Genomic DNA, 24,619 nt, shown 5'->3' with positions numbered 1-24,619 from the left:
TTCTTTGTTGCTTGCTATTTTGCATGAAACACAAGTTAGACTTTGGGTTTCCTGACCTGTTGGGCGAGATTTACTACGTACTTGTATTGTCTTTGCAAGACACAAGGGGCCTGATGTAGGACACCAAATACCAGTCGGTAACTGCCGATTTCGGCCGTTACCGACTGGTATTTAGCTTTTGAAATGTAGGGGGCGTTAAATGTACCGATTCGGTAAATTTACCGATTCGGTAAAATACCGAATCGATAAATTTACCGAATCGGTAAATCTAGATGTAGGTGGCACTGAAAACAGTGCCACAGGCCCTTAAGAATTTGTTATTTACCATGAAATACTATTTCATGGTAAATAACGAATTCCTGTATACATGCACATCTGTACATGTACACCTGTGCCATGTGGCACACATACATGCCCTAAGGGCATGTATGTGTGTCACATCGCACACAAGCCAGAATCAGGGGTGCAACAGGGTGTCAAAGTGACACCCTGTCCCCCTTGACAAATCGGTAATTTTACCGAATCGGTATTTACCGATTCGGTAATTGACATTGATTCCTATGGGCCTCAAGGCCCATAGGAATCAATGGCAATTACCGAATCGGTAATTACCGAATCATACCGGTTCGGTAAAAATTACCGAATTTTTTCCTACTTCTGATTTACCGAATCTAGAATACCGAATTGGTAAAATTCGGTATTCTAGAGTCGGTAAAGCAGATTTACCTACATCGGGCCCTATATGTCACAAAACAACACAAGTCCTTAAACAGTACCTACAAAGCCACACAAGAGGCTATTTGGCCGCCTTGTGTGACTTTGCTTTGTAAGGAAACGTAATGCAATGGTGCAGTTTGCACTGCACTGGTTTACATTTTGTTGTGATTGGTGTTTCTAGGGTTGCTTTCCTGTGTATCCACCCATGGAATTTGACGCAATCTCAAATTACTAAAGGTTGTAAATCTGGGATTGTTCTCAAATGGTGCTCCTACCACAGAGAGGCGTAATGAGGGGAAATATCTTTATTTCTCCTCATTATTTCCTCTCATCACGGGTGCTGCACACATATAAAGACAAAATTGCCTCTAAGGATTGTTTTTGTGCATGGTGCAAGGGTGCCTGCGTTGGAGCTAGGCAGCACACAGTGCCAGCTTTAAGAAGGAGCAGAAGGACACCATATTTTAGTAGATATGGTGCATTTCTGTTCTCTCTGTTTCACGCAACTCAGCACAGCAACTTTGTTTGCTGCCCTTCATTGTGTGAAACATTTGAAAATATGCCCCCAGGTATTTTATTTTTAACAGCGATGACAATAGTAGGTTAGGAACAGGACTACTCATGGTCAGGAGGACACAGTTCAATAGTACGGTCTGCACAAACAACATAGCGAGAGGCAAAGGTCTGCCTGAGAAAGACAGAACATCTAGGACATTTTAGCAAGGATTAGGGCCTGCTCCCTGTAACAAGGGAGGGTTCGGGTGGACGTCTGTACTGTGAAAACAGAAGAGTGATGAAAGCATCAATAAAAACAAACATAAATAGGTAAATTGTTCAGAAGAATCATTTGATACAATTTTGTTAGGATACACTTTATTATTGTACAACTTTAATCACCAATCTAGCTTTGTTGATGTTCAATAAAAAAATTAAAAAACAATAACAATAATTTCTAACAATATATTTTAAAAGTACACACATTTTAAAGCCGAAACATTCTTTCCTCAATAATGGTGTCCCTTGGCAGTGCACTGCAGTGCTCAGCTTTATTTTTGCATTTATTTAGGTTTTTTTTTGTACCCGATGTTTAGTGTGACCCAACTGAAGTGTGGGCCATGACGCGAGAGTGGAGGATCCTTAACTTGGTCCTGATACTTCGTGCCTCCCTCAACAATGGTAATCAATATATTTTTCTGAAGATAATCAGGTGGTCCGTGGTACAAAATTTAATTTGATCTTTGTCGCAAAGTAATGCTCTATTACTTACCGGTAATCTTCATTACTCCTGGTCCCGTTGTCCTCGGCCCATTCAGAAACTTATGGAGATAACCATCTTCCAGACAGAAAATAAAAACAAGAGGAATGCTGGGTTATCCCTACTGCCCCTCCCCCCGGGAGTATAAAGGTAGGATCTACCCAGCAGCCCTCCTGTACAAACAAGCCCAGACAGGAAGGCCGGCCGCCCGGGAGGGAGGGAGGGGCGTATGAATGGGCCGAGGACAACGGGACCAGGAGTAATGAAGATTACCGGTAAGTAATAGAGCATTACCCCCAGGTCCCTTATGTCCTCGGCCCATTCAGAAACTTATGGAGAAATACCAAAGCAGAAAAGCCGGCCTTCCCAACCCAACAGAAGCCAACCCAGGAAACCACACCAAGGCAGCAACCGCAGAAGGAAAAAGGAAGAACCGGGGAAACCCCAGGCAGAGCCCCCGACAAGAGGGACCCCCACCAGACCAGCAGACACCCAACAAGAGCAAGGGCGCACAGCCAGACGACCAGACCGGCCACCCCAGAGGCCAACCAGCCCACCGCAGGAACACCCGACAGCCAACCAGCGACAGGGAGAGCACAGACACCCAAGCCACCACAGGCAAGGGGACAACAGCAGAAGAGAGGCCAAACAAAGAGAAAGGCCAAGAGCCACCAGGCCAAAAAGCCAGAAACGGGCAGAAGAAGACAACCCATGCCAGAACAGGCAGGAGACAAGCGGACCAGAGGAACCAAAGGCCCAACAAAGAAGAACAGCGGAAGCCCACCAGAACCCGACCCGGAAGGCAAGACCGAGCCCAAGGCCAGGGAAAGAGAGAAACCCCCGACCAAAGGGGAACGGAGAGCAAACCCCAGGAAGCCAAGCCACCAGGTCCCGCAAGACGAGGACACAAGGCAAAGGGAACCAGCACCTCCAGGAAACCCGAGCAGGAAGAACCAACAAGGGCAACCAACCAGGACAAAGAGACCCGGAAAAAGAGGAAAGGGAACCGAAGGAACCCCAGGAACCCCAAAACAGAACTCCAGCCAAAGCGGAGGAAACGGGAGCAGGAATCAACAGCCCAAAGAAGGCAAACCTGAACACCAAAGCAGGAGTGCAACCGGACGGGCCAAGGACCCGGAGGACCCAAGACAACAGCAAGGGAACCACGAAGGACACAACAACCACAGCCAAGCCAAGCCAAACCAGAAAAAGGCCAGGCACAAAGACCCCAAACAGCCCAAGCAAAGGGCCGGGGCAGAAACCCAGAGGCCAGAGAGACAGAGGCAAAACCACCCCAGAGGACCTCACAGAAGCAACCGCAGCCAGGGAGGAAAGCACAAGCAAACCACATCCCACAGCCCGGCAAGACCCAAGGCAGGGCAAGCACAGGGGACGAACCCCGCACGGCGAAAAGCCGCAACCAAGGATACAGACAGGAAGCCAAAGCCGAAGCTAAAGCAACCCGCAGAACCAACCCAAAACAAGGGAAGGACAAAGAGGGCAAGACCCCAACAGAGCACAGGCCCGAGAGCCAACAGCCCCGCCGAAGCCCCAACGAACCCCAGAAGAGGCAAGAAGGGAAAACAAGAAGGCAACAGCATGACGGGCAGAAACAAGAACCAGACCGGAACACACCACACCCACAAGCAACCGGAACCCCACGACACAGGGACCAGTCACCCCACAGGCAGACAGGGCACCCGCAAAGAAGTGCCAAGCCACCCACGAAACTCCCAGAAGAGACTCCACCAGGCAGCCCAGGACCGCAGAAAGAGCACAACCAGGCAACCCAGAGCAGGACGCACAAACAGAAGGCAGACCAGCCCAGAACAGGAGCCAACAGGGAGGAAGCCCAAGGCAACAGGCCACCACAGAAAGCCACGGCCGAAAGCCAAGCAGAAGCAAACGCAGGCCACAGCAACCAGCGCAGCGCGCCTCCCACACGTCCAAGCAACGGGGAGACGCGCATAGCGACCCGGAAGAAACGGGGAGGTGGCGCCCCCGCTCCAAAGGGCCGAGAAACCGGAACACCGGCCAGGAGGAAGCCATGCCGCCCAGCAAGCCCGGCAGGCCGGGAGGCAGACCCAGCAGACATCCAGCGAGCCAAAAACCCACAGGCCCAGGATAGGCAACAACAACGGCCACCCCGCTCCATCACCAAAACCAGAAGAGGCAGGGAAGAAAACCAAAGGAAGAAGCCAAGCGTACCCCGCAGCACCAGGAGGCCAGGCAGAAACCCACCAGGCCAGAGCCAAGCCACCGAGCAGACAGCGGAGCGTGGGAACAACACACCAACCCCGAGAATAGGAGGCATGACAGGACCCTGCAGCCGCCAGGAGGCCCCAGGCAGACAGCACAGCAGACACAGGAGGGGATGCCAGGAAACAGCAGAACCCAGCAAAGGGAAGGCCACAGCACCAGAAGGACCAAGCAGGCCCCCACCACGCACCACGCCCGACAACAGGCGCAGGCCGGGAGGAACAGAACAGCCGGACCCAAGGCAGCATAAGCCACCCAAGCAGAGGCAGAGGGGAGAGAGCACCCCAAAGAACCAACGGCACCCACGAGAGGAACCAGGCGCAGCCAAGGCAAAGAAGGTGAGGACCAGGAACCCGGAAGGGAAGAACCAGGATCCCCAAGCAGGGCAGAGGCCACAACAGCCAGCCCGCAGAGGAGGCAAGACCACCGAGGAAGAACAGGACGGCAGGCCAACCTGAACGAGGGGAGCCCACAGGACCCACCGCGCAGTGGCCCAAGAAGCAGGAACAACGACCCACCACCAGACGGGGCAGAGAGCCGGAGCAGAAGGCAACCCAAACAGGCCGCCGAAGCAAAAAAAGAAGAGACACCGGCACCAGAGCACCAGAGGGCAAGGCGCAAACCAGCAGGCAGGGAAACCCCAACCACACAGGGAACCCACGAGCAAGCACAGGCAGGAGCAGCAAAAAGAACCAGCCACCACAGAGGCGACCGGAACCCAAGCCAGAAACAGAAAGGGCAAACACCCCCAGAGGCGCCAAGAGCAGGGGAACCCTCGAAGAAGAGAACCAAGGGAACAGACCCACAGAACGTCCACCACCGGAGAACCGGGGCCAGCCGAATGTAGCGCGGACCCCTGAAACAGCAGCAGCAGGAAACCCCAAAAGGGAAGGCAGCACACAGCCCACAAGCAAGCCCCGACACCAAACAGAGGCGCAAAACCGCCAGAGCGGAGGCCAACCAAACGCCGCACAGGGGACCGGAGGACCGACAGAGGGCAAAGCGCCCACCAACACAGCAAAAGGAAGCGCCAGCCAAGGCAACCCAGGAGGCGGACGAGCAGCATCACGGCAGTGAGGAGCCCACAACAAGGAGAAAGGCACCCACACCCAGCCGCAGCGGAACAGGCAGCAATGAGAACAAGGAAAGCACCCCGCACAGCTACTCACACAGACCCCCGCACAACAAGTGCACAGGAAGGCCAAAGGAAACCGCACACCCAGAAGGGAAGAGGACCACAGAGCCACCAGACCCAGAACAAAACAGGGGCCAAAGAACAGCCCAACCAGCCACCACGGCAGGCAGCAGCGCACACACCCCTCCAGACCCGGGCCCAGGAAAGCACCCCAGAAACCGAGACCCAAAGCCCAGCGCCGCACTCGGAAGCGTGGCGAGACGATAGGAGGCACGAACCAAGGGTGGCAGCACCAAAGACGGCAGAGGCAGCCGTCCGCCTAGAAACATAGGAGGAAGAGCGTCCCCGCTGAGACTAGAACCTGGACCACCCACCGCCATGTCGTCCGTCCAAGCCGAAAGAGCAAGATAGGCAGAGTGTCAGGGACAGAGCAGCCCCACCACTGCGGCAGGCAGCACACCCCCCCCTCTCAGACCCAGGCCCAGGAGAGCAAGGGACAGAGCAGCGGCCCAGCTGACACTCAACATCAACAGCAGAGGCCAAAAACAAGCCCCCGTCGCACACCCCCCTCCAAGATCGACCAAGAGGAGGCGAGCAGAAGGGGCGCAGGGCAGCAAGCAGCGAAGCGCCCACACACACAGGCAGCTCCGGGACCAGGGCCTGCAGCGAAGAGGACAGAACTAGAAAGGCAAAGAGACCAGCACAGGAAGTGGAACCAACGCCGAGGAACGAACTCGGGACACCAGCCCCAAAGACCGCAGCTATGGCAGTCACGCCACACGCTCCGGCACCCCATGGAACACTCCGGAACAAGACATGCCGCATCCGAGCACCCACCGGGGGAGCAAGAGAAACGCAGCCCGACACCGAGCACCACGCTCCCAGGCATGCGACAGCAGCAGCTGCAGCCTCGAGATGCCGCAAGGAGGCAGAAGGGGCGGGCCGCGCCGGGATTCGAACTCGCAACCAACAGAGAGTACACAGAACTCTGGCGTGGGCGCCCAACCTGTCGAGCTACCAAACAGTCAAACAAAGCCACAGATAGAGGGAGAAAATGTACCGCAAAAGCGGGACTCACCCGGAGCGGGGGCCCGAGCAGCATCAGCAAGGCCCCCACACACCAACAGCCGGATCCGGGATCGACCATCAAGCGCAGCGCGTCTCCCACCCGGCCAGGCTCGGGGAGACGCGCACAGCGACCCGGAAGGAACCGGGGGCGGCGCACCAGCCGCAAAGGGCCGGAAAACCGGAACCACGGCCGCGAAGAAGTAATACCCCCCAGCAAGCCCGGCAGGCCGGGGGGCATACACATCAGGAAACACCACCCCTGCCCGCGAAGCCAGGCAGCCGGGCAGGAGGAGCCAGAAGAGCCTGCACGCCACCCAAGCCCAGCAGGAGCAGGTGCAGCTCAACATCACCAACAGCATCCAGCAACTCATTCTGTCGAAGACAGAAAAAAAGAACAGGAGGGCTGCTGGGTAGATCCTACCTTTATACTCCCGGGGGGAGGGGCAGTAGGGATAACCCAGCATTCCTCTTGTTTTTATTTTCTGTCTGGAAGATGGTTATCTCCATAAGTTTCTGAATGGGCCGAGGACATAAGGGACCTGGGGGTAATACATGTGTTACTGCACATTAATTAGAAAAGTTGGTTCAAATCATGAAAGATGTATTAATTGGTCCACATTTATTTTCAATGCAAACACACACATGCACAGGCATACTTACACAAACACACACATGCAAAACCTGTTAAGTCTGAAATTAAGTGCATTTCTTAGAATGTAGCATGACTTTTTAAAGCCGGATGTTCCCTATCCCAGAAATGGGTATTTAGTAGGTCATTTTGGAAAAACTGTTCTTAAACCTTAGCTGAACGTTTAATATACAAATATCTCTTCAGTGCAAATGTACATTTGGACAGCAGTATTAAAATTCAGTTGTCACATGGCAGTGGCACTTTCTATATAGAGATGCCTTGCACCGAAAATATCAAGTATAATGGCAGTCTTAGAAATGTAGGTGTTAGAGTTAAGTACCATCTAGAAATATAGGTCTACCCACAAAATAAACAGCAACATCAATGTATTTCCCAAACATCAGAATCATGTCCCCAAAAAATGTAAAATGCTTCTTTCATGATCACTGATGTCGAGCTTGATGTCATGTGAGGAATGAACAGTGCTGGTATGAGGGGGTACTTATAGGTTATATTGCTTACTGTAACTGGCCACGCACAAAAAATGCTCTTCAGCCATGCCGCTTCTTTTGATAGGAATGGCAGCAAATGCCTAAGAATGCCTTGTGTGCTAGTCATATGCTTTCTGTATCTTTTCATTTTTTGTTAATAATTGAAGTTCAGAATAATTGAATTGTGTAGCAAGAGAGGTCAACCTCACTCAAAGACTCATTATGATAAGCCCAGTAATGAGAAAATGAGGGCATATTTGACCTTAGGCACCCTCTCACCAATGGGCTGGGGAGGGATCACCAATCCCTGTATGGTAGGGGGATTTCATTTTCAGGGCATGCACAAACTTAGATTTGTGAATCAGTCATTTACGTTTGTGATTCTCACTTAAAGGATTTAACCATATGAACATGCCAATGCAGCATGAACTGCCCCACACAGCTGTATTATCAGTGCTTTAAATGGAAATATAGAAGTGCAGTTACTCACTATTTAGAGTACATGTTTGCTCTTGAGAAATGACGGTACCCTCCTATGAAAAGTATTGAAGCAGCGCTGAGAGGTACAGGTAACTTCCTTTTTAAATTAAGTTAGTGTAGGTGCATAGTACGGGACAGTGTCTTCCCATTTAAAGCACTGTGTACAATACTAAATATTTATATGGGGAATTTAATAAAAGTATAAAAGGACTTACACTGTCCACACGCTGCCCTCATGCAAAGTTTGAGGTAAATATATTCCATCATTTTGTTCTACGCTTAAGCAAAAACACCTATGAAGATGTTAATGTTCTCAAAAATATACTGTCAGGCTCCCCATAACTTTTCTTCCATTTCACGCTCACACTAAGCCATGTAAAATCTAGAAGAGGTTCTATGGTAGTAAAATCTTTCCTCTCCTGAAAAATTTAATTTAGAATGGAAAACAGGCCAATGCCATTATCCTCCAAAATTAGTTTTCCTGTGAAAGTGTAACCTAACTACAACTACGTTTTAAAACGTTTGATATAAGGGCATGAGCGAATACATTTGCACTTAAATAACCCTTGGTGCTCAGAATATTTTTCAGCCTACAGCTCCTGAGATATGTTTTTCATCTAAAACTCATTATAAAACTATTCCTAGAGATGGGTTGAGAAGTGGGCAGTGTGCACTCTTTGAACATTCTACACACTTTATTTCTGGTAGGGTTTCAGAGAACAAACAGGACACAGCACACTGCATTGATGTCCTGGGTTCCTATGTTGACGTCACTAACAGAGAGTCATCATCATTGTCAATTACAATGCCATTCAAGATTTCAGTTTTCTGTTGCATTATCCACAAGTGCTTCAAGGTAGTTTCTAAAGAGATTGTAAGAGGCTGCTGAATGCTACAGCATATGCTGAAGTATTTTCTTGAAAAGGGTACTGAACACAAAAATGTTGCCCCTGCCTTCCACACTTCATTGTATAAAAGGTTTTGGTTTTCCTTCTTCTTGCACAGGTAGTAGTACCACACCAGGACTGTTGTGGCATGTGTTGTTAATTCCTGGTGATCCTTCTTGAACCGTAGGCCCTAGGCCTGTCTCGAAGTCTAATGATGCACTAGGTACACTGCCCTCCAAGGGTAGGACAACACATTTCTCCTTGCTTTGCTGAGTGTTCCCAACAAAGCTGTCACTGTGACTCTGGTTTTCCTCTTGCACTGGATTTCCTATGTTGCCATCAGTCGCTCCTGCGGTAGTCGATGCTTCTTGGGAGTTCTGAGTCACATAAACAACGATTATATCTCCCTTAAAATTCATGACTTGTCCACTTGAGATGAAGGTAGAGTTGCTATTTCCAGTCACATTGCCTGAAAAGAAAATTAGAAAGAAATTAGGTCAGCAGTATACAAATGCAGCATTTACTGTACCCGTGCACGTATGCAATCCTGGTGAGGTTGGCAATTTTAGTGTTTGCAACACAGTACCTGGCACGACGAAGGTAATACTGCTACTTTGTGGGTGAGCAATATTTAGATTACACAGTTTGCATATATCATTGAATTGATTGCCTCCGCAGGTAGGAGGCTTTCCGACCGACATCCCTGGTTTGAATTCTGACTGCCGTATTATGATTACAGCAGTCGGTAATCAAACCAGCCGGTCAATCAGGCTTGCTTCCAATTGACTCAAAGAGCCCGTTGGCCAGTCGAAACCGAAACATAATCACTTACAGACAGCGTTTCCACCATTAGGATTATGATGTATGTTTCCGACAGGCTTTCCATGTCGGGCTTTCCGACATGGAAAGCCTGTCGAAAAGTGACTTTCGGGGCACCTAGCAGGGTCCCCCTCTTTCCACGGCCACTGGTTGGGGGCCGAGCTCTAAATCCCTGCACCGTGTGGCAGGGATTTACAGCTGCAGCTGGTTTATGACTGCTGCACAAGCTCCCATGGGGAAATGGGAGTCTAGAACCGCACCATGTGAGGTTGCATCGTAATTGCGGATCGAGCTACTAAATGGAAGGAGGTTATGGAGAAGTTATAAGGGATTTACAGAGGCTTAGGGAGGGTTTTTGAAGGGACAGACAGCCTCCCACACAAGAGTAAGTCAACTGCGGTTCACAAACTGCACTTCTACAGTTAGTAAAGCCAAAAACAGCTGCAAAAGATAAGTAAATTATTTCAGCTCAAAGCCGGAATAAGTCCAACATCACACATGGCCAACCACTGATACTTCAACACTCACCCATAGCAACTATTCGAGGTGGGGGACTTAAAGTAAAAGCCCATTGAAAATAATGTGATATTAAAATATTTACAAATATAAATAAGTATAATTTAATGTTAACAGATCTAAACATAAACCATATTTATTTAATGATGAAATGTTTAACAACAATTTTGGATTCATAAATTATTGTAAAATTAACTTTGATTAAAACCCCTTTTAATTACTACTCAGTTTAAATACATTTGACAGCTCATTTTTAATAATTCTGAAGGAATAATACATACAATTAACTCGTTTTTACTATAGATTGAAATGTACATTTAAAATGAACGTCAGAAAAATATTTTTGATTTAATATATTTAAATTATCGTTTTAATTCAAAATGAAGTTAATGGTACTGTGGCATTCTTTTGTCCTATATTTAAAAGAAATACATAACATTAATACAAATATTTTTACAATTTGTTTTCGGTTAAATAAACTTTTTTTTAAACTTTTCCTTACACTTTTTATTAGTGACATTCCACAGTCATGGTGTAAATCTCCTACATTAAAGTAGAGGGAAAAGTAAACGTTTATTACATTTTAAAATAAATTAGCAAAAATATGTTTATGTTAAGTACTAATGTAAATTGTTTTATGGATGTATTTTTAAAGTAAAACAACATTTTGAATACAATCTTCAATTAAATTAAATACAAATAATTTGAAGACATTTCAATTAAAGAAATACATTTACACCTAAAGTATTTTTTATTAATTAGGCATTATCAAGTATTAAAAGTAAAGCATGAACGAACATTTATTTAATTATATTTTAATAAAAAATTAAGTTAAATTAATTTATAATGCAAAAAAGGTAGTTAATATATGTTATAATTAAACAATGAATATGTTTGATTTTTAGATATTAAACATTAAATTCTATTTATTTACATTTTTTACTATTTTAAATAATTTAATTTGACATTATTCCATAAGGGCTTTTATTTTAAAACCGTACCACCATTAGTTTTTCTGAGAGGGTGTTGCAGTAACAGTGGTTGGTCATGTGTGGTGCTAGACTTACTACTGCTTCATTTTTGACAGTAGTATCTTAGACTCATAAATTTAGGTCTAGCTCCTTTTTTCAGGGGGTAGAGACATGCATGTCTACGCTTTTGGGTAACTTTACACTCAGATTTTGTGAATAGCCAAATGTAGTAGAGTTGCTCTAAAGCATAAGAGTAAATTACACATATAAATTACTTACAAATGTAAATTACCTTTTGCATAACTAAGGGTGCCCTTAAAGAGATCACAGGTTCCTAACAACCTGTGCTGTGTTTTCAGTAAACCAACTTCATTCTTTGGCACGAGGGCTGGGATAAGAGGAAGGCCTGAGTATTTTATTTAAGATGTCAGAATGTCACCCTCTAAACAATACCCAGGTTACATAATTATTTCCCCAAGAGTCTGCAAACATATTTGAGAGCATTTCTGGTATGACTAAATGGGGGTGGATGAATGCAAGACAATAGAACAGGAATACCATAAATGGGACCTGTCAATACATTTATCAACTAAGGCACCCCATTGGGAAGGAAATGAGACACTGTTATTTTGTGTTATAACAAGATTATGCCCGTCGAAATTGGGTGAATGAGACCTAAGCTCTACAGGAAACTCATACAGTGTATTCTTCTAGACTGGATTAAATATAATTTAAATGTGTTACCTATATCATATTTCCCTTATTCTGGAGAATGTGAATAATGCAGACACCAGTTGAGGCCAGTACAGTCTGAGAGATGCTTAGTTTCAGTTGTCTGATTACCATTTATTATGCAAATACATGGTTTACACTCAAGGAGATAGTATGGGCAGTGGTTTATTTTTCTTTACTGTGCATCTTAGTTCCTTCATGATTACTCCCACAATATTCCTTTCTTGCTATTCCTCCATCGTTTGACCAGGGAAAACTGAGGATGGTGCGGTGCTTAATTTGTGCCGGTGCTTTCCGGTGCTTAGCACGCATCTGCACAACTGCATGTCACATATGACATGATGCTAGCTTACTAAGTCTGCGCAGAGTGTTGTTCTAACTTCTCAGACGGTCTCCCGAGTCCCAAGAGTGCTTCGGTTAAATCACTGAGTGTGAATGTGAGCCGGAGTCCCAGAGACTGCATTCATTGAGCACAGATTGCTGCTGCATTAATGATATATGTGATGGCTTCATGGCGGCCATAAATTCAGATTTGCCGTTGGTGGGCGGGAGTCAGACATTGATTGGGCTGGGCTGGATTTGGTTGTGCACGCTGCGTGCACATTTATTTCCGATTGCCACGCCTCTGCACATCCGCTCCCGAGTCATCAGCTAAAGCACGTTGAGTGCAGGCAGCGCAGCAGTAGCAGGACCAGGCGGCTTATCAGTTACTAAAGGAAGTGCCCTGCGGCCCTGGCTGACCACGAGTGTAAAAGTAAGTAGTACTAAGCAGTGAGTCATCATACCATGCCCATTGCCGAACCAACGCACGCTACTTTTTGTTTTGTAGCATGGTGGCATCACCACGGTAGCTCTGGCTCCCTCCACAAGATTCAGCCCACAGTACACAATAATACAGAGCAGAACCCGCATTCTGGGCCTCGTCACAAATAGACCATTGATGGGTGATAGGCAGGGTGGACCGAGCCGAGGTGGGGTGGCTGACAGCAGTGTTAACCAATAGGGTGCCCAGATCCTACTGACCCGCACACCTGGTAGCTTCACACGGGACTGGTATGCAGATTGGAAAGAGCCAGTCAGAAGTTGGGGGCCAGCCTCGCCCGTGACTGTCTCTGCCCCACCCCTGCTGGCCTCAAGTGTCCCTGGCTTTCCCGCCCTTAGCGCCTGAGTGCCAGAGACCCTGCTGACGGGAGCGTTGTGAACAAGGCAGGTTGTGGGCAGAGGCCGTCTGGGTGTGTAATAGAAGGGATGCAAACCTGCAGGCTGTCTTTGAAAGTTCTGTGGGGAAAATTCATATTCATGTTTCTTAGAAAGGGAAACATAATGAGGTCAGTGCATCAAACTTCTCTTACCACAATTATTTTCAACATTCCTGGATGTTTAGAAAACATGATGAATGAGATCTTAAACTAAATCCGGTCTCTGTGTCCTCCTCACGCACATCTGTGTGCAGCTAGGGTTTGTGAAGTCAAGGTCTGTGCCTCCCTCACACACTGCCCCTCCCACACATACATCTCTCAGCAGCGTCGCTGTGGATGTTCACTGTAGTACATCTCTCCTCGCTCCTTCCCATTATTAATTCAATATACATTAATAAAAACGACTGATACCTGCTCCCCAAGCCATTCTTATAGATTTGGTAGCCTGGAATAGTTCATACTGTGACATTTGTGGGAGTGTGATAGTAGTTGTGTTGTTACTCTCATTGGCAGCACTGGCAGGGGCAATGGGCGGTGCCAGCTGCAGTGGCCTCCTGACGACAGCCCCGGAACTTATCTTATTACAAATTAACCCCTTGCATGCTGATGACGGCCCCCAGCCGTCATGCACTACGGTGCTCGTGTGCTGATGACGGCTGGGGGCCGTCATGAACCCGCCCACTTGCGATTTTGCCGCACAGGCGCAGAATCGCGGCCGCATGCAAGGGGTTAAGTACTGGGATGGTGGTTTATCAACTGCAGCATAAACTTAAATTAAATAGTGATGGTGATTACCCTTCTAGCAGCATCGATCTGGAGCACTGAGCTAAATCAAGTAGGTTGACTGGAATTGTGTTTTTTTGTGGCTATCGCTGTATGGAGACTTAAGGCAGGAGTAATTGGCGAATCGAGCCAAACAATCCAGAATTGTTTACTGGTATCAGGGTAAATCACAATTAATACTTCATCTAAAATTTTCAATGGAAAATTGATTAGCTACTGGTCGACTTTCTCCATTAAAGATCATTTCCCAGAGAGACTTGAGCTAGGGGTGATTTCTTTGAAAAGGAAGAACATTGCCAACTCGCTGGCCCACACAAAACATACCATTACGTAATCTTTGATTTGTGTTTGTACATTTTATGCCATGATTGGTACCTCAGGATTTAAAATAAAATGGAAAAAGATGATGTGCGGTAACCCTTCTTTAGCATATTAAATGTGGTTAACTCGCTTCCACGAGAATTGTTGAAAAAAGCTAAACGATTAAATCCACGTTAATAAATCACAGAAGAATCTCCATATTCAACACTGGTTTGATTCAGAATTCAGATTAAAACATCGGCAGCTGAGTGCCATAGCTAGGAAAGCCTGAATGAAACTTTACTTGCTATCAACAAAAGCAGACTAGCATATACGAATCTGTTAAAAAATAAAAAAAATAAGTGCATAAAATTGAGAAACAGTGCTCAATGCTACGAAGATGAATGGTGATGAATTCTTTTGCGCCTTTGGTGGGAAAAGCCAAGATGGAAAAGTACTTGCTTGCACACCATTCAAAACTGACCAGAATAAGTCATCCTTATAGAAATCTAATCTCTATCTATCAATGCAGAGGTATCCTTTACCCGTAGAACTAAATCTTCGATGGCTGTGGTTCTCTTTCCTCTGCTTAGATTTTACCAAACAAAATCAAGACAGCATGTCTCCCTTTGCTGCAGGTTCTGATGGCTTTTCAAGTAACAATTTTAAAAATCATATCGCAAGGTGGACTTCTCGTTTGCCAAATTGTAAGGATCTGCTAGTTTGGAGAGTTGCAACAGTATTAATAAAGCACTTGCAAAGCCAATAGGTCTGGCTATTATACACTAATACATGCAAACTGCATTTGAGCATGCCTTTGTTTTCAGGTACTACTCCATTAAAGCCAGACTTTTTGGCATTGCCAGTGCTTGTTTTATTTTAAGTAGCTTGACTGTGTGCCTTTATGTGTGTATGTATGTATGTGTGTGTGTGTGTGTGTGTGCCTGTAAACATACATGTTGTGTGACCCGCACATAATACCTGCCTAAAACATTTAAAAAGCCTGCTGCAGTGGAAAAACAAAATAAAAAAAGAATGAATTCCTATTTACATCGCATCAGATAAAGAATATAGTGTGTGATAATTCCGTGTACTTTTTAGATGTAAAATACCCTTTCATGCATTGCAGTGCAAGCCCCACATAGGCTGCAGAACAATCCATCAAACAGCCAATAGAATGCGCTGAGAGAGAAACACTCCTCTGGGCATGGCCATAGTCCACTCAATGTAAATTGTTATGATTTGGCAACAATAGGGGATGCCATCAACTGGACTCCATTGTCCAGAATACTCATCTGCCAGGACGTGGAGGGCATCAGCAGTGGGTGCATAAGAGCAGCACTCACTGCTGGCAGCAAAGGATGCTCTCAAATGGATTCCATTGCCCAGAATCCTAATTTTCGAGGAGGCGGGGAACATCAGCAGCGGGTGCATAAGAGCCGCACTTGCTGCCTGCAGCACATGACACACTCAACTGTACTACATTGCCCAGAATTCTCATCTGCCCGGAGGCATGGGACATTAGCAGCAGGTGCATAAGAGCAGCATTCGCCACCCGTAGAACGGGACACGCTCAACTGGATTCCATTGCCCAGAACCCTCATCTGCCAGGAGGTGGGGGACATCACCAGTGGGTGCATAGGAGCACCACTCAATACCCATGGAGTGGAATGTGCTCAACTGAACTCTATTTCCCGGAATCCTCATCTGCCAGGAGGTGGGGGACATCAGCAGTGGGTGCATAAGAGCAACACTCGCCACCTGCAGAGCTGGACACCCTCAACTGGACTCTATTGTCTAGAATCCTCATCTGCCAGGAAGCGGGGGGCATCAGCAGCGGGTGCACAAGAGCAACACTACTCTCACGCTGCACAGAACGCGCCCAGGAGCACATGCCAGAACAAAGTCCAGGCCTACTGGGCATGTGCGGGGCTGGCGAGGCTTGGCCCCCTCTCTTGGTTCAGCAATAAAACTCCATATGCCCTGTCACTGTTGAAGTATAGGGAAGAGGAAATCAAGAGCCCACCCAGAAATCGGTCCAAGTAAAATGCCTAGGTCAATGTCGACTTTTTTAACTAATACTATGGGCGTCATTGATGGAGAGATATTAAACGCTGAGGTGAGATTAGAATCTGTTAAACGTTTGGCGAGATCCAATATCTATTGCTAAGGCTGATTTTCGGGGTGATGGAAAGGACGAGAAGTGTAAGAAGGTGACACAGAATCCAGCCAATCCAGTCACTCAAAATGCCTATGTATCCAATGACCCTTTAACTTTAGAAATCCTTTCACAATCCACTTCAGCCACAAAAGAGGCTACCCACCAACCAAAGAAAAAGTAGGAGATTAACGGTTAACCCTCTAGATAAAGGATTAAGAGATGTAACTATAAAAGGTTGTAAAGTGGCTTCCAACTGGTTAAAAGTAACTCTAATTAATTGAAGTTTACTGAAGATAAACTGGTTGTTGCTGTAAGGGGGAATTAAAGAATTGCTTCAAACTACAATAGATTTAATGATGTTTAGACTCCAGACAGTTGAAGATACTGCAAGCACTTGCTTGGGCACAATTGAAGAGATGAAACCAATGATAAAAAGATAAAGGGAAGGCACAGGTGTCTAACCAAGTCGAAAAATGTGTGCCAACACTCGAGAAGTGTCTGTGAAATAGGGTCTGGTACACAATGTGAGAACCCCGAGTAAAGCAGCTCCAACCATGGTCCACACCACGATAGTGTTGGGAATGTACTTGTGCTTACACGAGCTGTCACGAGCGTTCAGGTGTGTCTGGCTGCTCGTGGCAAGCTCGTGTTGTGGGTACTGTGTTATTACTTGAATAAGTAGAATGTAGACAGTTACGGCTGTCATCTGTTTTTGTTCATAACGAGCTGGGATCTTAAGGTGTGAGCATCCAAATAAACTCCGTCAACTAACAACGAGCTTCTGGCATTATTTCCGACTTTCCTACACTGGCGACGAACGGGAACTTTACTACCTACGTTAAGAGGACTCTGAAGAAAAGAAAAAAAAGGATAACTATTTCTTTTCCTTCTTATCCTGGTATTTCACTGAAATCGTCCAGCGCTTTCTGGATTTCACATAGTCAGCTTTGGATTTATGCTGTTCTAAGGGAAGCGGAAGACTAAGCGGAAGACTCGTTACAAAGAAAAAAGGAAATTAAGGTTTTTTCTTACTTATTTAACTGTGGCGTCATTGTCATTCGCGAGCCTTGCCTGCATACGTGTGCAGGGGTTCGCGCATAGAATTCTAAACAGCGCCGATCAACGCGAAGTCCTACGTCATCGCGCAACGTTGCTAAGTGATCGTGCAACGCTGTTAAGTGACTATCGTGCCAGTCTCTATCATCGCGCAACGCAAGAACTATAGAGACGATTCCTTTTGCTGTTTATACTTTACTTACCGCGTCATCAATCTGGATTTACTGTGAAGATCGCGACTACGCTCAGCTTTCAATTAAATTACCGCGTTTTCTATCTGGATTTATGGTGAAGATCGCAACAGCGCCCTGCTCTAAATCATCTGCAGAAATTGAAGATACAAGTTTTTTTTCTTTTGTCATTAGAAAGTTTTAGTCACACTGTGCTTTAAATATTTACCGTGATTTTAAAGTTGACTTTCAAGTATATACTGTTATAATAATTCTTTATATATATGCTTTCTCATTCAATTCATACATAGCTTATTTAATAATTAAGTTAACATGTCTGGTATTGTACCTCCTCCTTCCTTTCTGTCCTCTCCTGGTGAACCACCAATGGCCTGGGAGATTTGGGAACCTGTTTTCTTGGCTTATGTTGATGTATTGGAAGAAGGGGAGTGTGAACCAGAAAGGAAGCTATCACTATTAAAACATTGTTTGGGTGGCATAGCCTTAAAAGAATTTAAAACATTACCTGATCTTGTAAATCCAGGGAACATCAATGTGTACGAGTATGCCTCACAACAGTTATGCTTAAGATATGGAAAAAAAAAGAATATTGTCATGGAGAGGTTTATATTCTACTCTCGGAAGCAACGTGCAGATGAACCTGTAGAGGATTTTGTATCAGCGTTAAGATCTTTGGCTGTTACGTGTGATTTTGAACACATATCCTATGAGCAAGTGCTAAGGGACCAAATTTTAATGAGAACCAATAACAAAAAAGTGCAAGAACGTCTTTGGACAACCTCTGATATGTCTCTTAATAATGCTATAGATATTGCGAAATCTATAGAACACTCAGAGAAATTTGTCAAGGAGATCAGGGGTAATGATAAGAGTGATGTCTTTAGCGTGTCTAAAGACGTGGACAAGTTTAAGAAAAGTTTTTCGCAAAGAAACGAGTTTCATTCTAGAAATGATAACAAATTTAGGAATCAGAAATATGAAAGGAAAACCTCTAAACTATTGTGTTTTAGATGTGGAAGTGACGGACATTTAGCAGATCATAAGAACTGTCCTGCTTTAGGGAAAACTTGTTCAAAGTGCTACAAGAAGGGTCACTTCACAAAATGTTGTAGGTCACTAACAGGGAAAATGAATTGTGTACATGAGTGCTATGAAGAATTTCAATCGGATGATGAGGAAAAGTTTCAAATTAATACTGTCATCAATGTATGTGAAGATGGTGATTGCACCAAATTTCCATCTTGTATTATAACTGTTGATGAAGTGAGTTTGGAGATTTTCGTAGACTCGTGTGCATGGTACACCTTAATTTCTTTAAATGTTTTCAGAGATAAATTTCCTGATAAGAAGTTATTCGATTCGGATATATCCCCTGGTGGTTACACTGGCCATAAAATTGACCTTATCGGTTACTTTATAGCAGATATACAATTTTCTGACCGACACATTTCAGGAAAAGTTTATGTGTCAAGATCTGGGTTGTCGTTGTTGAGCTGGCCACACCAATACCAATTGGGAATGAAAATTGATCCCAGAGCTGATCCTCCTGTGTATGTTGTGCAACCATTGAATGTGTCAAGTGTTGTTGGGGACAGCTCACTACTTGCTGAGGACTTACGTAAATCTTTTCCTACTGTTTTCAGTGATACCTTAGGTCGGTATAAAGGTTTTGAACATGTCATCAAATTATGTGAGAATGCCATTCCTGTAAGACATAGAGTGAGGAATGTTCCTTTATCCTATAGAGTTAAACTTAAAGATATGCTAAAAGATCTATGTGAGAAAAACATTATTGAACATGTTGAGTCGTCACCTTGGGTTTCTCCGATTGTGATTTCGGTTAAATCCAATGGAGAACTTAGATTATGCATTGACCTCCGCAGTGTAAATGGCGCAATTTGGGTAGATTCGCATCCCCTACCCAACCTCCATGAGATGGTCTCGACGCTGGCTGGTGCACAGGTTTTCTCCTGTGTTGACCTAGCCAGTGCTTACCATCAGGTTGTACTTGCTGAGGAGTCCAAAAACATTACTGCCTTTATCACACCCGGAGGCTTATACAGGTTTTGTCGTATGCCTTTTGGACTAGCGAGTGCTGCCTCCGTGTTCCAGAGACTAATGAAGGATACTTTGGAGGGGTTGAGTGGTGCCATAGCATTCCAGGATGACATTTTAGTGCATGGGAAAGATGACTTTGAGCATGACAATAACCTAAGGTGTGTGATTGCTGCATTAGCAGAGAAGGGTCTTACAATTCGCCTTGACAAATGCAAATTTAGGCAAAAGGAAGTGGAATATCTAGGACATACTATTAGTGGAATGGGAATCAAACCAAAGAAGAATCATGTTAAGAGCATCACGAATGCTCCGATGCCTACGTCAAAAGAGCAACTCGTGGCTTTTTTAGGCCTTATAGAGTTTTACGCTAAGTTTATCCCAAATTTTTCGGTAAAAGTTGACCCGTTCAGGTGTCTTTTAAAAAAAAATGCTAAGTTTGTGTGGACTGACAAAATGACACATGCCTTTCAATCTTTAAAAGGGTTCATTGTAAATGCCCCGTGTCTCAAACCTTTTGTGGTTGGCATGAAATGCATCATCATGGTGGATGCTAGTTCTTCCGGTTTAGGTGGAGTACTGCTGCAGAAAGATTGTGAGAAAGAATGGGTTGTGGCCTATGCATCTAGAGCTTTGCGGGATGCAGAAAAGAATTATTCTGTCATAGAAAGAGAGTTGTTGGCATGTGTTTGGGGAGCTGAACATTTCAGACCTTTCTTGTGGGGTACTACATTTTTGATAAAGACTGATCACAAGCCCTTGGTGTATCTCATGGCCCCAGGTGGAGGGAGAACTATGTCGGCACGTCTCGCTAGATTAGCTTCTAGGTTGCAATCTTTTCAGTACACTATTGAATATGTTCAAGGAAAGGCAAATGTTCATGCAGATTGCATGTCCAGACTGATTTCGGATACTAATGTTTCTGAAGTAGTCAATGAAGAAGAGTGTGAAGTCGCTTGACTCGCTTTCACTTTTCAAGATGTTAATTCTGTGTATGGTGATCGGTTTTCTTTGCAAGAGGATGTCTGGATGGAAGAGATGAATAAAGATTTGGAATTGTGCAGTGTCAAGAAGTATTTGGTGCATGGTTGGCCGGAACAGAGGAAGCTGTCCGGAAGTTTGATGGGTTTTTTTAAAGTCCAAGAAGAACTTGCTGTGGAAAATGGTTTGATACTTCGGAGTGATAAGATTGTCCCACCTTTTCAGATCAGGAATTCCCTACTTGAAATGGCTCATGAGGGACATTTGGGGATATCTTTCACCAGAAGACGTTTAAAGGAGTCTTTCTGGTGGCCAGGTATTGACTCATGTGTAGACCATTTTGTACGGTGTTGTTCCCTTTGTTCTAACAGTGATAAAACTGCGGTCGCTCTTCGTCCTGAGCCATGTCCAATTGAATTACCTTTAGGCCCCTGGCGGAAACTGGGGTTAGACATCATTGGGCCTTTCAGTTGTCTACCCAAACAGGAGGCTTATGGAATTGTACTTATAGACTATTTTTCAAAATGGCCTGAGGTCAGAATGGTTAGGGAAGTTACTTCGTGTCAAGTGATAGAATTTTTAGATGAGATTTTTTGCAGAGAGGGGATCCCTCAGGAAATTGTGACTGACAATGGTCCGCAGTTTGTGAGTAAGGAGATTGAACTTTTTTTTGTTAAATGTGGAATTGTTCACAAGAAAATTGCTGTTTTCCATCCTGAAGCTAATGGCCAGGTTGAACGCTTCAACCGTGTGATCAAAGAAGCCATACAACTTTCTATCAAGGGTAATCTAAATTGGAGGAATGCTTTGCAATCCATGCTTTTGGCTTATATGACTTCACCTAATTCCGTGACCCTAGTCTCTCCTTTTGAGCTCTTAAGAGGAAGGAAGCCCAGCACTAAGTTAGTCCCTTGGTGGCTAAAGAAAAATTTAGCGGGTTTTGAAAATTGCTCAAAAGTTGATTTTGATGCAGTTCAACACAGGGTTCAGTCGTATAAGGATAGAATGAAACGTGACATGGTCAAAAGGAGTGGTTCTTTATCTAGTCGTCCTATCAAGGTGGGTGATTCCGTTCGAATCAAGAAAAAAGAGGGTGTGAGTAAAGGTTTTCCGGTTTGGTCAAATCCTAGGAAAGTCATTGAAGTTTTTAGAAATGCGGTCAGGGTTGATGGAGGCTCTGTATGGAATCTAAGCAGGGTTTCTTTGTTTAATGGGCATTGTCAAATTGTGGATGATTTGGACAGCAATGTGTTCTATGATGTCGGGAAACAAGGTGACAATGCAGAATGCTCTCAAGCTGAATGTAATCCTGACAACACTAGAGCTACACGTTCTCATCGTTTACCTGTTAAGTTTAATGACTTTATTATGACTTGATTTTTTTTTGTGTTTTTTTTTCTTTCTGTTTTTTTTTAAGGGGGGAAGGTGTGTTGGGAATGTACTTGTGCTTACACGAGCTGTCAGGAGCGTTCAGGTGTGTCTGGCTGCTCGTGGCAAGCTCGTGTTGTGGGTACTGTGTTATTACTTGAATAAGTAGAATGTAGACAGTTACGGCTGTCATCTGTTTTTGTTCATAACGAGCTGGGATCTTAAGGCGTGAGCATCCAAATAAACTCCGTCAACTAACAACGAGCTTCTGGCATTATTTCCGACTTTCCTACAGATAGTACGTCCATTAGTGCACCAGGTCACAGAAAACAAGACCTTTTGGCTCTCCCCCCACAGGAAATGCCATATATAATTGTTTGAAAATGTCCCCCTTTTGAGGGAAGATCAGCGAGAATCCTGGAAAAATTTGAGGAACAGATCCATTCATTGGGTATCTCAAGAGAGTAGTTTTACAGACAAATTATTTGAAGATGTCATCATGGTCTGCAGGGTGAATTGGGTGGGGAGAGGATCTAATGTTGATCATGGGGACTGTATAGTAATAAACACTGGAACATCTAGTCTAGTAAAAATAATCTTGCACAGTTTGGGCTCGCTTTAGGCTAACAACTCAAGAATCATAGCAGTCCCACTTGGATATTTCTACAAACCCACAGATTGCATAGGTCTGCCCAGTAGCTGGGTTTGGTTGAGCGCTACCCCCTTGATCCCTAACAAGAACCGATTCTCTGTACTCGGCTCACTAGATGAGAATGAGTGACTAACAGTCAAACTGCCTGCACATTGAACATCCTTACTATCAGTACTATTGGATAATGAGTAGTCTCACTCTAGTGACACTTACACAGGTCTGGTCAACTGCCGTCAAAGGTGCAAATGGGGGAAAGACAACACCATTGTCCCAGACGAATATAATTTAAACCCTGGTAAAAATAAAATAGGAGATTATCTTGGAGAACTCAACAAGTGTAGTTTTATGCTTTTGAATGTTGCGGGCCTTGGAAGGAAAAGTCAAACTCCGGATTGGTACACGTTCATTACCAAGTACAGTAGAATATGCTTCCAGGAAACATGATCTGTAAACTTCCCCACATAAATGTTTTATATGACATTCTCCACCCCAGCAGTGCCTTCAGTTGCAAAAAGAGCCAAGGGTGGGTGGGGTGGGGGGTTGGTAACTCATATTTCAATGTTGTTCCATACGAGTGTGACATATCAGAACCTGGCTTCTCTATATGTTCTGATAATTGGTTTTAGTGTGCAGAGGTACAGCCAAATCCACATAATTAATTATTACAACAATGATTTAACCACAGAGAAAGCTAATGTGATTGATTCCATTGATAGAGTTATGGATGTAATTCACTTTGGAAAATGTGGTCCTCTGTACATGATTTTTGTAAGGGCGACTTCAACACCCACTTATCTCCACTACTGGCAAAGGAAGTCTGTGGCTATGATGATGGTTTAGACAAGGGGATGACACAATCCCACGAGAGGTATGGAGAGCTGATCAACAACGTGATATCTATGTATAATATGGTATTTGCTAACGAGGTAAGTATTCCATATGCACCCTTTAAATATACATTTAGGGGCAGAGGTTGTAACACAATACATTCTTTGTTAATTATTAACAATCTGGGCCATTCGGTGCACTACTTTAGGACACACCCAAATTGGATAAGTGACCATAATGCAGAAAGTATAGAAGTCATTCCTTTAAGTATCCATGGAAAACCTAATGATAGGAAACAAGTCACAGATATAGAACTAGCCTCTTTAAAGAGAATTTCCTTAAAAGTAAGTAAAGTTAATCCTGAAAATGTTCTTACGGAACTTATTAAGTACAATTATAAACAATTTAATATTTGCCTAGGAGAGACCACCAAGGATGAGGAAGTCAAAAGTAATTTTTTTTATTTAAGAAAAGCTAAGGATATCCACACAACAAAGGATACGAACAAGAGATAGTTTGATTCTAGATGAACTAATGCTCGTAGAACTATAATGGCGGCACTCAATAGGCTATTGAGAAATCGAAAGGAGTTGTAGGCCCATAGATGGGAATATATGGTGGCCCTAAAATCCAGAACACAAACTTTGAGAGCTGAAGCTTGGCAAGCATTAATTACAGCCAGCAAGTTAAATGACTGCTCATCATTTTGGAACAAAGTCAGTCAGTCCTTTACAATGCTTTATTACATTATTTAAAAACAATCGTAAAAGCTTTAGATACATCATTATCACTTATGATTTAAAACTAAAATAGAGTTAAATGCAAAAACGTAAAAAGGGAGATATTAGACAATGAATTTCGCTCATGTACAGCTGACTTTAAAAAAATGGGTCCGAACTGGGGAGGCGAGTGAGTTAAAGAATGAAGATAGATTCAACCCAGATCTTTGACTGGGGGTGAGTGTCTGAAAAGTTTCAGCGCTCTGTCCTTCAGCTCCTTATATTTGCTTTGTTAGCCCATAGTTTGGCAAGGTATGCCCAGACGTGGGCCCCTTGCTTTCTTTGCCACTGGATTCAAGCTAGCC

The 24,619-nt window shown here is 44.6% G+C and overlaps 1 protein-coding gene across 1 annotated transcript in view; it reads right to left on the bottom strand.

Annotated features, from left to right (window-relative positions):
* Nucleotides 1-1,573: 1,573 nt before the first annotated feature.
* Nucleotides 1,574-24,619, bottom strand: part of TNFRSF11A (TNF receptor superfamily member 11a) — a 295,953-nt gene continuing 272,907 nt past the window's right edge. The window contains exons 10-11 of the mRNA XM_078687767.1: nucleotides 6,987-9,392; nucleotides 1,574-1,973 (exon numbers count right to left, since the gene is read on the bottom strand). Coding sequence (XP_078543893.1) covers nucleotides 9,001-9,392 — 392 coding nt within the window. The 3' untranslated portion in view covers nucleotides 1,574-1,973; nucleotides 6,987-9,000. The remainder of the gene's footprint in view (nucleotides 1,974-6,986; nucleotides 9,393-24,619) is intronic.

This window comes from Lissotriton helveticus, chromosome 4_1 (genome assembly GCF_964261635.1).
Source record: "Lissotriton helveticus chromosome 4_1, aLisHel1.1, whole genome shotgun sequence".
Lineage (NCBI taxonomy): Eukaryota > Metazoa > Chordata > Amphibia > Caudata > Salamandridae > Lissotriton > Lissotriton helveticus.
Note: the sequence above shows the minus strand (reverse complement) of the source record. Positions and strands in the feature narration are given on the sequence as shown.